The sequence below is a fragment of the Oncorhynchus mykiss genome, chromosome 7 (genome assembly GCF_057628025.1).
Source record: "Oncorhynchus mykiss isolate SJ-2025 chromosome 7, ASM5762802v1, whole genome shotgun sequence".
In the NCBI taxonomy this organism is placed as follows: Eukaryota; Metazoa; Chordata; class Actinopteri; order Salmoniformes; family Salmonidae; genus Oncorhynchus; species Oncorhynchus mykiss.
Window position 1 is genome coordinate 75,067,366 of NC_143028.1, and position 13,587 is coordinate 75,080,952.

At 42.2% G+C, this 13,587-nt stretch overlaps 1 protein-coding gene across 5 annotated transcripts in view; it reads right to left on the reverse strand.

Annotated features, from left to right (window-relative positions):
• Positions 1 to 223: 223 nt before the first annotated feature.
• LOC110528585 (integrin alpha-7) overlaps positions 224 to 13,587 on the reverse strand; it is a 70,454-nt gene continuing 57,090 nt past the window's right edge. For 3 of the 5 annotated variants that reach the window (XM_090241987.1, XM_090241986.1, XM_090241990.1), the window contains 4 exons: positions 11,092 to 11,205; positions 8,831 to 8,929; positions 8,245 to 8,370; positions 224 to 3,499 (listed from right to left, as the gene is read on the reverse strand). In XM_090241987.1, the coding sequence (XP_090098113.1) occupies positions 3,347 to 3,499; positions 8,245 to 8,370; positions 8,831 to 8,929; positions 11,092 to 11,205 (492 nt within the window). In that variant the 3' untranslated portion in view covers positions 224 to 3,346. Of the gene's footprint in view, positions 3,500 to 4,016; positions 4,155 to 8,244; positions 8,371 to 8,830; positions 8,930 to 11,091; positions 11,206 to 13,587 lie in introns of all 5 variants that reach the window. The other 2 variants (XM_090241989.1, XM_090241988.1) reach the window with 1 other exon arrangement.

Below are 13,587 nucleotides of genomic sequence, written 5' to 3' on the forward strand. Positions count from 1 at the left end.
TATACTGTATATCCCCTCCTTCCAAGCCAAGTCAAACCAGAGTGTGTTATCGCCATCTAGTGTCCACAAGACATTTAGCAGGACCAAACCCAGTTGATTCTCAAACTAAATTCATTTAATTAGTCTTTGACTTTTGTTGCTATTTACAATGGTAAAACAAATCAATCAAATCATGACCCCCCCCCCCCAAAAAAAAAAAAAAAATTAGTCTGAACAACACCAATATTCTTTAATGCATTTAATACAAGATTGTCCAGCAATTTCTGAATCACAAAGTAGACTCTACATGCTCATAGGCCCAGTAGACAACAGGGACGTATATTAATTGCGTGTACAGGGACGTATATTCATTGTGTATATTCATTGTGTGTACAGGGCTGTATTCTCATTGTGTACAGGGCTGTATATTCAGTGTGTGTACAGCACTGTATATTCCACCATAGTCTCACTGCTCAACTTCTCATATCCATTCACTTCAGGGGTGATGGGGCCAGGAGTTTCTCCAGACCACGTAACCTGACCAGAGAAAACTCCAGGCCCTACTTGAAGGTTTTAAACTGTGTCGTGAAACACTCTGCAAATTATGTACCTTAACCTTCAGTAAACCTTTAGTAAACCTTTAGTAAACCTTCAGTAAACTGTAAACCTTTAGTAAACCTTCAGTAAACCGTAAACCTTTAGTTAACCTTTAGTTAACCTTCAGTAAACCTTCAGTAAACCTTTAGTAAACCTTCAGTAAACCTTTAGTAAACCTTCAGTAAACCTTCAGTAAACCGTAAACCTTTAGTTAACCTTCAGTAAACCTTCAGTCAACCTTCAGTAAACCATAAACCTTCAGTAAACCTTCAGTAAACCTTCAGTAAACCATAAACCTTCAGTAAACCTTCAGTCAACCTTCAGTAAACCTTTAGTAAACCTTCAATAAACCATAAATCTTCAGTAAACCTTCAGTAAACCTTCAGTAAACCTTCAGTAGCTCCAAAGTTAATTATCATCCTCTTCCTACCAATTAATTATCTCTCTTTTTGAATTAAGCCATAAGGCACTTTTATGTAAATACAAACTGTAATAAATTATTATTTACAATCATCTTTCCCATCAAGGTTTCTAACTATTGAGGACATCTAAGGGGCTGCAGGGGGTTATGTGAAGTACCTGAACAATGTGGTACTCAACCACAATTATAAACTTTGTTTGTTTGTATCTAATATCTCCTACCATGAGCTGAAGCTGTTGATATTGTCGTTTCGTACGTTGAAGTTGTTTTCTTCAACATCATTCAGGTCATGGATTGTTATTGTGAATTCCTCAATGGCTGTTCCTCGCAGCCGACCGACACAAAACAAAACTACAGCCTAAACGGTCACAACACAATCAATTCAACTGATTCCAATGTTATGGCCATAGCAGTGCTGCAGTCAGAAGGCTGGGCAGTGTTCATTAGGTATCAAATGGAAGAAAACAGAAAGGGACAATCTGAACTTTGTAAGAAACACTTGCTTTGGTTTTCCGTTGCAAAACTTTTTACCGTGGTGTGTCCTAATGAACAAGACCCTAAGGACTTCAACAAGACAACAGACTAATGTGTTCTGATCAATCTTATCTAAATGGGAGCTGGTGTTGTCAGATAATTTTCATTCTAGCGCTGTATCAACAGTAGTATTACAGTGACTCAAATTAAAACGCTAAACAATAATATATAAACATAGTTTTTCTTTGCCCTTTTCGATCTTACAGTACAGTAGCTATGACAAGAAGCAGTCCGAGTCATAGGCATTGGCTTTGAAATAAGTGTGTGTGTGTGTGTGTGTGTGTGTGTGTGTGTGTGTGTGTGTGTGTGTGTGTTTGTGTGTGTGTGTCTGTCTGTGTGTGTCTGTGTGTGTGTGTGTGTGTTAGCCTATCGGAAAAGATCAGTGAATATTGATGCCTGTCAGCAGTAAAAGTCCATTTGAGTGTCAGTGTTCAGTCTATCAACATGTATTGATCAATCTGATTGGTATGGATCTAGTCAGAAGTCTGTGTGCAGTATTACAGTCTGTAAAAAACACCAATGCAAGGCATGGTACATATGGATTTTCCCCGGTTAGTCAGTCAGTCAGATAGTCAGATAGTCAGATAGTCAGTCAGATAATCAGTCAGTCAGATAATCAGTCAGTCAGATAGTCAGATAGTCAGTCAGATAATCAGTCAGTCAGATAGTCAGTCAGATAATCAGTCAGATAGTCAGTCAGTCAGATAGTCAGTCAGTCAGATAGTCAGTCAGATAATCAGTCAGATAGTCAGTCAGTCAGATAGTCAGTCAGTCAGATAGTCAGTCAGTCAGATAGTCAGTCAGTCAGATAGTCAGATAGTCAGTCAGTCAGATAGTCAGTCAGTCCTTCAGTCAGTCAGTCAGTCAGATAGTCAGATAGTCAGTCAGATAGTCAGATAGTCAGATAGTCAGTCAGATAATCAGTCAGTCAGATAATCAGTCAGTCAGATAGTCAGTCAGTCAGATAGTCAGTCAGATAATCAGTCAGTCAGATAGTCAGTCAGATAATAAGTCAGTCAGATAATCAGTCAGATAGTCAGTCAGTCAGATAGTCAGTCAGATAATCAGTCAGTCAGATAATCAGTCAGATAGTCAGTCAGTCAGATAGTCAGTCAGTCAGTCAGATAGTCAGTCAGTCAGATAGTCAGTCAGTCAGATAGTCAGTCAGTCCTTCAGTCAGTCAGTCAGTCAGATAGTCAGTCAGTCCTTCAGTCAGTCAGTCAGATAATCAGTCAGTCAGATAATCAGTCAGTCAGTCAGATAGTCAGTCAGTCAGATAGTCAGTCAGTCAGTCAGTCAGTCAGTCAGTCATTCAGTCAGTCAGTCAGATAGTCAGTCAGTCAGTCAGTCAGATAGTCAGTCAGTCAGTCAGATAGTCAGTCAGTCAGATAGTCAGTCAGTCAGTCAGTCAGATAGTCAGTCAGTCAGATAGTCAGTCAGTCAGTCAGATAGTCAGTCAGTCAGATAGTCAGTCAGTCAGATAGTCAGTCAGATAGTCAGTCAGCAGTAGCAGTTCAGAATATTGATCCAGTCATTCTAAAAGTACAATACAGTAGAATACAGTAGAATACAGTAGACTACCGTAGACTACAGTACAATACAGTAGAATAGCATCGGCTTGAGCGAGTTTTCACCATTGATAAATCCATGATGGGAAGTGTGCACACGGGTGATGAATCGGGACATAGCCGCAATGTGCACAACAGTGTTGTGACACGGTCAGTCTGCACACGTTTGTTCCACTGCAGAGTTAGTGAGTGCCATAGGGTTGAATGGGTGTTTGCTGCTATTCTAGTCCTTGTTTGTTGATGCTGTTCAGGAGCTTCCGTCACTCCAGTGTGTGGCCCACTCCTTCTTCTGGAGGATCCCTGCCTTCTGCTGGAACTGGGGCCGGTCTTGACGGGGGATCTTCACTGCATGGTACTGAGGAACTTTGTCTTCATACTGGACCCGACGGAAGAAACCACACTGTGGGGGAGAGAGGGAGAGGGAGAGGGAGAGGGAGAGAGAGAGAGAGAGAGAGACTAGGTTGATGTTGCTATGCAACCCAAGGAAGATTTTTGGTTGCTGATTATGAAACATTGTACATGTGCCACAAAAGCCAAAAACATCCAGGTGATTTGCATAAAGTTTGAATAAAACAGGTGACACACAACAAGCAAAGTAAACACACCACACAGCATAACACACATATGCTGACAACTCACTCGCCATTTTGTGAGAAACAAGAAACAAGTTCATTCTGGCATTCTAACCTAATCTAATCAGGAGACATATGACCAGATGAAATTAGATTATTCATGAATAGAACAGGAAGGACAATCTCATCAGGAAGAGAACATGTAAACAACTTTCTACAATGCCAGGATGAACTTGTTTCAGGTATACAGAGGTTTACAGACCACAACTCAGGCAAAGTCACAGCACTGACAGGCCGGTACAGAGCAGGCCAAGGTACAGAGCAGGCTAGGGTGCATGGCTTTACCACTTGGAGAGAGGAGAGGGCAGGAACCTATTGGTCTGACGCCTGCTTCTCAACCTCAGAGGGCTGAGCATGCATGTGGGCGTGGTAGTACTCTGTTTCGTACTGCGGGCGGCGCTCTGTACGCTTGAAGAACCCACACTGGGGAGGAGGAGGAGGAGGAGGAGGAGGAGGAGGAGGAGTTACAACAGAGATGTGGAGGGAGGAAGAGAGAGAACGCAGTTTGAAAAAAAGTAAAGAATAAGAGAGATGGACTAGAGAAGAGAGGAGAGATGGACTAGAGAAGAGAGGAGAGATGGACTAGAGAAGAGAGGAGAGTTGGACTAGAGAAGAGAGGAGAGATGGACTAGAGAGGAGAGATGGACTAGAGAGGAGAGGAGAGATGGACTAGAGAAGAGAGGAGAGATGGACTAGAGAAGTGAGGAGAGAAGGACTAGAGAAGAGAGGAGAGATGGACTAGAGAGGAGAGGAGAGATGGACTAGAGAGGAGAGGAGCGATGGACTAGAGAAGAGAGGAGAGATGGACTAGAGAAGAGAGGAGAGATGGACTAGAGAAGATAAGAGAGGAGAGATGGACTAGAGAAGAGAGAGAAGGAGAGATGGACTAGAGAAGAGAGGAGAGATGGACTAGAGAAGAGAGAGAAGGAGAAATGGACTAGAGAAGAGAGGAGAAATGGACTAGAGAAGAGAGAGGAGAGATGGACTAGAGAAGAGAGGAGATATGGACTAGAGAAGAGAGGAGAGATGGACTAGAGAAGAGAGAGAAGGAGAGATGGACTAGAGAAGAGAGGAGATATGGACTAGAGAAGAGAGAGGAGAGATGGACTAGAGAAGAGAGGAGAGATGGACTAGAAAAGAGAGAGAAGGAGAGATGGACTAGAGAAGAGAGAAGAGATGGACTAGAGAAGAGAGAGAAGGAGAGATGGACTAGAGAAGAGAGATGGACTAGAGAAGAGAGAGGAGAGATGGACTAGAGAAGAGAGAGGAGAGATGGACTAGAGAAGAGAGGAGAGATGGACTAGAGAAGAGAGAGAAGGAGAGATGGACTAGAGAAGAGAGGAGACTAGTCATGAAGAGATGGCGTAGATGGCAATATCAAAGACATTGAATGAAAAGATAATAATGGAAATAGATGTAAGTTGGCTGATGTACATTTTTTGTACGTGTAAAACAACACATTTCACCGCACCTATCTGGTGGATGTGAGAATAAAAATAAAAAAGTAACCCGTTTTCTCTCTTCCAGAGTATTCAGGCCAGCAGAGCCAGCAGCAGGATACCAGCCAGGAGAATAGAGATACAGTGCCTTGTGAAAGTATTCGGCCCCCTTGAACTTTGCGACCTTTTGCCACATTTCAGGCTTCAAACATAAAGATATAAAACTGTATTTTTTTGTGAAGAATCAACAACAAGTGGGACACAATCATGAAGTGGAACAACATTTATTGGATATTTCAAACTTTTTTAACAAATCAAAAACTGAAAAATTGGGCGTGCAAAATTATTCAGCCCCCTTAAGTTAATACTTTGTAGCGCCACCTTTTGCTGCGATTACAGCTGTAAGTCGCTTGGGGTATGTCTCTATCAGTTTTGCACATCGAGAGACTGACATTTTTTCCCATTCCTCCTTGCAAAACAGCTCGAGCTCAGTGAGGTTGGATGGAGAGCATTTGTGAACAGCAGTTTTCAGTTCTTTCCACAGATTCTCGATTGGATTCAGGTCTGGACTTTGACTTGGCCATTCTAACACCTGGATATGTTTATTTTTGAACCATTCCATTGTAGATTTTGCTTTATGTTTTGGATCATTGTCTTGTTGGAAGACAAATCTCCGTCCCAGTCTCAGGTCTTTTGCAGACTCCATCAGGTTTTCTTCCAGAATGGTCCTGTATTTGGCTCCATCCATCTTCCCATCAATTTTAACCATCTTCCCTGTCCATGCTGAAGAAAAGCAGGCCCAAACCATGATGCTGCCACCACCATGTTTGACAGTGGGGATGGTGTGTTCAGCTGTGTTGCTTTTACGCCAAACATAACGTTTTGCATTGTTGCCAAAAGTTCAATTTTGGTTTCATCTGACCAGAGCACCTTCTTCCACATGTTTGGTGTGTCTCCCAGGTGGCTTGTGGCAAACTTTAAATGACACTTTTTATGGATATCTTTAAGAAATGGCTTTCTTCTTGCCACTCTTCCATAAAGGCCAGATTTGTGCAATATACGAGTGATTGTTGTCCTATGGACAGAGTCTCCCACCTCAGCTGTAGATCTCTGCAGTTCATCCAGAGTAATCATGGGCCTCTTGGCTGCATCTCTGATCAGTCTTCTCCTTGTATGAGCTGAAAGTTTAGAGGGACGGCCAGGTCTTGGTAGATTTGCAGTGGTCTGATACTCCTTCCATTTCAATATTATCGCTTGCGCAGTGCTCCTTGGGATGTTTAAAGCTTGGGAAATCATTTTGTATCCAAATCCGGCTTTAAACTTCTTCACAACAGTATCTCGGACCTGCCTGGTGTGTTCCTTGTTCTTCATGATGCTCTCTGCGCTTTTAACGGACCTCTGAGACTATCACAGTGCAGGTGCATTTATACGGAGACTTGATTACACACAGGTGGATTGTATTTATCATCATTAGTCATTTAGGTCAACATTGGATCATTCAGAGATCCTCACTGAACTTCTGGAGAGAGTTTGCTGCACTGAAAGTAAAGGGGCTGAATAATTTTGCACGCTCAATTTTTCAGTTTTTGATTTGTTAAAAAAGTTTGAAATATCCAATAAATGTCGTTCCACTTCATGATTGTGTCCCACTTGTTGTTGATTCTTCACAAAAAAATACAGTTTTATAACTTTATGTTTGAAGCCTGAAATGTGGCAAAAGGTCGCAAAGTTCAAGGGGGCCGAATACTTTCGCAAGGCACTGTACACCACATGACCAACAGTATTTGGCCCCATGCTCGTCAAACATCTCATTCCATAATCAGGGGCTTTAATATGGATGTTGCCGCCCCTTGCTGCTATAACAGCCTCCACTCTTCTGGGAGTGATGTCGGGCGATGAGGACTGGTTCGCAATCGGCATTCCAGTTCATCCCAGAGGTGTTTGTTGAGGTCAGGGCTCTAATAGAGCCCAGTCAAGTTCTTCCACACCGATCTCGAAAATCCATTTCTATGGACATCACTTTGTGTATGGGGACGTTGTCATGCTGAAACAGGAAAGGGCCTACCCAAAACTGATGCCTCAAAGTTGGAAGTACAGAATCATCTAGAATGTTATTGTATGATGTAGCGTTAAGATTTCTCTTCACTGGAACTAAGGGGCCAAGCATGAACCATGAAAAACAGCCCTAGCCCATTACTCCTCCTCCACCAAACTTTACAGTTGGCACTACGCATTCAGGCAGGTAGCGTTCTCCTGCCATGCGCCAAACTCAGATTAGTTCCGTCGGACTGCCAGATAGTGAAACATGATTCATTACTCCAGAGAACACGTTTCCACTGCATGGTGATCTTAGGCTTGTGTGCGGCTGCTCAGCCATGGAAACTAATTTCATGAAGCCCCCAGAGGAACAGTTATTGTTCTGACGTTGGTTCCAGAGGCAGTTTGGGACTCGGTAGTGAGTGTTGCAACCGAGGACAGACGATTTTTACTCGCTATGCGCTTCAGCACTTAATGGTCCTGTTCTGTGAGCTTGTGTGGCCTACCACTTCGCGGCTGAGACGTTGTTGCTCCTTTTCGTTTCCACTTCACAATAACAGCACTTACAGTTGACTGGGGCAGCTCTAGCAGGGCAGAAATTGTATGAACTAACTTGATGGAAAGGTGGCATCCTTTGACGGTGCCACGTTGACGCTGTCGATGTTTGTCTATGGAGATTGCATGGCTGAGTGCTGATTTATTTTATTTTTTTACATCTGAAATAGCTGAATCCACTCATCTGAAGGGGTGTCCACATACTTGTGTATTTATATTGTATGTAGGTACAGTAATTAATGTACCATAGGTACGGAGAGTCATATGATATGTGTTGTATCTTCTACGGTATGCAGACCAGCAGAGCCAGCACCAGGATAATATAGATATGTAGGAACAGTAATAGAGGTGCTTATTCTGTGTTATACTAGGTGTTGGTACCTTCCAGAGGATGCAGACCAGCAGAGACAGCACCAGGATAATAGAGATATGTAGGAACAGTAATGGAGGTGCTTATTCTGTGTTATACTAGGTGTTGGTACCTTCCAGAGGATGCAGACCAGCAGAGACAGCACCAGGATACCAGCCAGGATGGCTATGAGAATCCACCACCAGGGGACCCAGTACTGGGCAGTCAGACCAACCTCTGGGTAAATCATCACTGGGACCTACAGGGGAAACACAGTCATATAAAGTAATGAGTGTTTTATTGGCTCTAGTTGTTCATTGTAATAGTTAAGAGTGTGTGTGTCACTCAGTGTGATTGCATGTGTGTCTCTCAGTGTGTGTGTGTCTCTCAGTGTGTGTGTGTGTGTGTGTGTGTATGTGTGTGTGTGTGTGTGTGTGTGTGTGTGTGTGTGTGTGTGTGTGTGTGTGTGTGTGTGTGTGTGTGTGTGTGTTTCTCAGTGTGTATGTGTGTGTGTGTGTGTTTGTCTCAGTGTGTCTCAGTGTGTGTGTGTCTCAGTGTGTGTGTGTTTCTCAGTGTGTGTGTGTGTATGTGTGTGTGTTTCTCATTGTGTTTGTGTGTGTTTCTCGGTGTGTGTGTTTCTCAGTGTGTGTGTGTGTGTGTGTGTGTGTGTGTGTGTGTGTGTGTGTGTGTGTGTGTGTGTGTGTGTGTGTGTTTGTTACCTGTGCAGCAGCATCCCTCAGCACCAGGTGTTTGATGCTGGACTTGACTGTGATGTTGGCTCTAACCAGCAGCTCCAGAGCACTGACTGATGGGAACTCCTAAGAGAGATGAAACGAGAGGGATGGAAAAGAGAAGAGGAGAGAGGAAAAGAGGAGAGAGAGAGAGAGAGCGAGAGACATGAAAAAGGAAAAAGAGGAGAAGAAAGAGAGAGACATGAAAAAGAGGAGAAGAAAAAGAGAGAGGGGGGGAGAAGAAAGGATAGAGAAGATTAACACTAGTCATTTACTATGTGAAGGAGATTAGCGTGGCTCTGACCAGTAGCTCCAGAACCTGGTCTGAAGGAAACTCCTGACAGCAAGAGATCACATCAATACATGATGTATCCATCAAAAGTTACAGAAATCCCTTTTAACATCAGTAGTTGTCTTGGCACATCGTGCTTTATAGCAGGTCAGCCTAGATCCCAAAGAGCAAGCAGAAGCAGAGAAGACTTTCTCAACACAGACATTTACTAAGGAGAGGAGATTACACTGGCCAAACATGATCAATGACATTATCAATGATATATTTACATGAGATGGTCTATAATAGGTTAGCCTGGCAAGAGACTGAGATCACTTTGTGCTTTAGCCAACTCCTATGACTCATTCCTCATTGTTTCATTTACAATGAATGACAAGGAACACGGATAATGACGGCTTATGATGATTTATACATTGTCATAACAAAACGCAAAGTGTCCCTCGTGTTGCCTTGTAGTTACAATATCGGCTCTCACTCCTTCATCGTGTGTTGTTTGAGGGGTAGTGTTGTTGAGGGGTAGTGTTGTTGAGGGATAGTGTTGTTGAGGGGTGGTCTTGTTTGAGGGATAGTGTTGTTGAGGGGTAGTGTTGTTTGAGGGGTAGTGTCGTTGAGGGGTAGTGTTGTTGAGGGATAGTGTTGTTGAGGGGTAGTGTTGTTTGAGGGGTAGTGTCGTTGAGGGGTAGTGTCGTTGAGGGGTAGTGTTGTTGAGGGGTAGTGTTGTTGAGGGATAGTGTTGTTGAGGGGTAGTGTTGTTTGAGGGGTAGTGTTGTTGAGGGGTAGTGTTGTTGAGGGGTAGTGTTGTTGAGGGGTAGTGTTGTTGAGGGGTAGTGTTGTTGAGGGGTAGTGTTATGTTTGTTCTTTGATGAATGCTGAAACCAGGCGCAGCATTACTACTTTTAATAACCAGATGCTTCATCTAGCAAAGTACATCACTTGTGTAGCCATACCACCACAAGTTCTGCATAGTGCATTGCACTGAACAGTAGTCTAAATTAAAAAACACAATACATGAGTGCAGGTTTTATCTATCTATAAACTATAAGCTAAAAAAAAGCACTTGTTTTTTCCTACTAGCACTGACCTTGCTGAGGGAAAATGTTCTTGCTACGTCTGTGATATGTTGTTGTCTCACCAATTATTTTAAGAAAAAAATGCTATCTGTAAGCTCTTTGAAGCTAAAAAAAAACACTTGTTTTTTCCTACTAGCACTGACTTTGATGATAAATACTTTTTGGAGGGAAAATGTACTTGCTATGATTGGGATATGTCGTCTCAGCTAGCTATGTTAAAATGAATACACTACTACTGTAAGTCGCTCTGGATAACAGTGTCTGCTAAATTACTAGAATAGAAATGTAATGTGATGTGTTTGTTTGTTTTACCTTCAGGGAGGTGCTGTTACACCACGTGTTGTGTGGGGTGAATTGCATCGTGGGAACAGTAGTCTTTGTTATTACCACATAACAACATAATGTGATAGGTGATGTGGTGTTTTACCTTCAGGGAGGTGCTGTTACACCAAGCGTTGTGTGGGGTGAATTGCATCGTGGGAACAGTAGTCTTTGTTATTACCACATAATAACATAATGTGATAGGTGATGTGGTGTTTTACCTTCAGGAAGGTGCTTTTACACCACGTGTTGTGTGGGGTGAATTGCATCGTGGGAACAGTAGTCTTTGTTATTACCACATAATAACATAATGTGATAGGTGATGTGGTGTTTTACCTTCAGGGAGGTGCTGTTACACCACGTGTTGTGTGGGGTGAATTGCATCGTGGGAAAAGTAGTCTTTGTTATAACCACATAACAACATAATGTGATAGGTGATGTGGTGTTTTACCTTCAGGGAGGTGCTGTTACACCACGTGTTGTGTGGGGTGAATTGCATCGTGGGAAAAGTAGTCTTTGTTATAACCACATAACAACATAATGTGATAGGTGATGTGGTGTTTTACCTCCAGAAAGGTGCTGTTCCAAAGGCGTCCCTGGATCTTGAGGACAGCAGAGTCAGAGAAGCTGTGGAGAGGACACTGGAACAGCACACAGCGCGCTGAACCCAGCAGACAGTCCTACACAGAGGGTTGGAAGACCATCGATGAGAATAGCAGAGTTGCTATACAATCAAACTCACAGTATGGATGCGTTGAGGTACAGGGCTCTAAGGGCATGTTTGTAGCACGTGAGCTATGGGATGTTCTCTATAGTCCTGGCCTGATTACAACCAGTGTTGTGGAGTAGTGAACTACATGTAGTTCAACCAGTAATTTAACTACATTTTACAGTAGCTTGGTGGTACTTGAACTAAATTCAACTCTTGGTAGTGTTTCCGGTAGTTAATTACTTTTTTAGCCATGTAGCGGTGTAGCTAACTACTGTAACTACACACTACTGTTTTACCATGTAGCGGTGTAGCTAACTACTGGAACTACACACTACTGTTTTACCGTGTAGCGGTGTAGCTAACTACTGGAACTACACACTACTGTTTTACCATGTAGCGGTGTAGCTAACTACTGTAACTACACACTACTGTTTTACCATGTAGCGGTGTAGCTAACTACTGGAACTACATGCTACTATTTTACCATGTAGCGGTGTAGCTCACTACTGGAACTACACACTACTGTTTTACCATGTAGCTGTGTAGCTAACTACTGGAACTACACGTAGCTGTGTAGCTAACTACTGGAACTACACATTACTATTTTACCATGTAAATGTGTAGCTAACTACTAGAACTACACGCTACTGTTTTACCATTTAGCGGTGTAGCTAACTACTGGAACTACACGCTACTATTTTACCATGTAGCGGTGTAGATCAGACCTGCCTATTTCTCACTTCTGTTTATGTGATTAATAGGATAAATTATACATTCTGTTCAAATCTGACTCCAAAGTGATCTATTCTTACGATTTGTAGTCTATGACGTTTCAGATTTAGATATGATAATGTATCACAAAGTAGCTTTAGTTCAGTAAACTGTATTATCTTAAGTGTGGATTCCATATAGAACCCTCAGTGGAAAGGATTATACATGGAACTCAAAAGGGTTCTACCTGGAACCAAAAAGCGTTCTTCAAAGGGTTATCTTATGGGGACAACCAAATAACCCTTTTAGTTCTAGATAGCACCTTTTTTCTAAGAGTGTACACATACTGTGGCAAGAAAAAGTATGTGAACCCTTTGGAATTACCTGAATTTCTGCATAAATTGATCATCAAATTTGATATTATCTTCATCTAAGTCACAACAATAGACAAACATAGTGTGCTTAAACTAATAACACACAAATTATTGTATGTTTGTCTATATTGAATGCATCATTTAAACATTCACAGTGTAGGTTGGGAAAAGTATGTGAACCCCTAGGCTAATGACTTCTCCAAAAGATAACTGGAGTCAAAATCAGCTAATCTGGAGTCCAATCAACCAGACGAGATTGGAGATGTTGGTTAGATCTGCTTTGCCCTATAAAAAACACTCAAAATGTTTTGCTATTTGCTATTCACAAGAAGCCTTGCCTGATGTGAACCATGCCTCGAACAAAAGAGATCGCAGAAGACCTAGGATTAAGAATTGTTGACTTGCATAAAGCTGGAAAGGGTTACAAAAGTATCTCTAAAAGCCTTGATGTTCATCAGTCCACGGTAAGACAAATTGTCTATAAATGGAGAAAGTTCAGCACTGTTGGCCGTCCTGCAAAGATGACTGCAAGAGCACAGCTCAGAATGCTCAATGAGGTTAAGAAGAATCCTAGAGTGTCAGCTAAAGACATACAGAAATCTCTGGAACATGGTAACATCTCTGTTGACGAGTCTGCTATATGTAAAACACTAAACCAGAATGGTGTTCATGGGAGGGCACCACGGAAGAAGCCACTGTTGTCCACAAAAAACTGTCTGAAGTTTGAAAAAGTGCACCTGGATGTTCCACAGCGCTACAGGCAAAATATTCTGTGGATAGATTAAACTACAGTTGAGTTGTTTGGAAGGAACACACAACACTATGTGTGGAGAAAAAAAGACACAACGACCCAAAACACAGGAGTAAAGCAACAACAGAATGGCTTCAAAATAAGAAAATACGCCTTCTGGAGTCCTGACCTCAACCTGATTGAGATAATGTGGCATGACCTGAAGAGAGCACTTCCCACCAGACATCCCAAGAATATTGCTGAATTGAAACAGTTTTGTAAAGAGGAATGGTCCAAAATTCCTCCTGACCATTGTGCAAGTCTGATCCACAACTACAGATAATGTTTGGTTGAGGTTATTGCTTCCAAAGGAGGATCAACCAGTTATGAAATCCAAGGGTTCACATACTTTTCCCACCCTGCACTGTGAATGTTTACACGGTGTGCTCAATAAAGACATGAAAAACATATAATTTCTCTGTGTTATTAGTTTTAAGCAGAGTGTTTGTCTATTGTTGTGACTTTCAATGAAGAT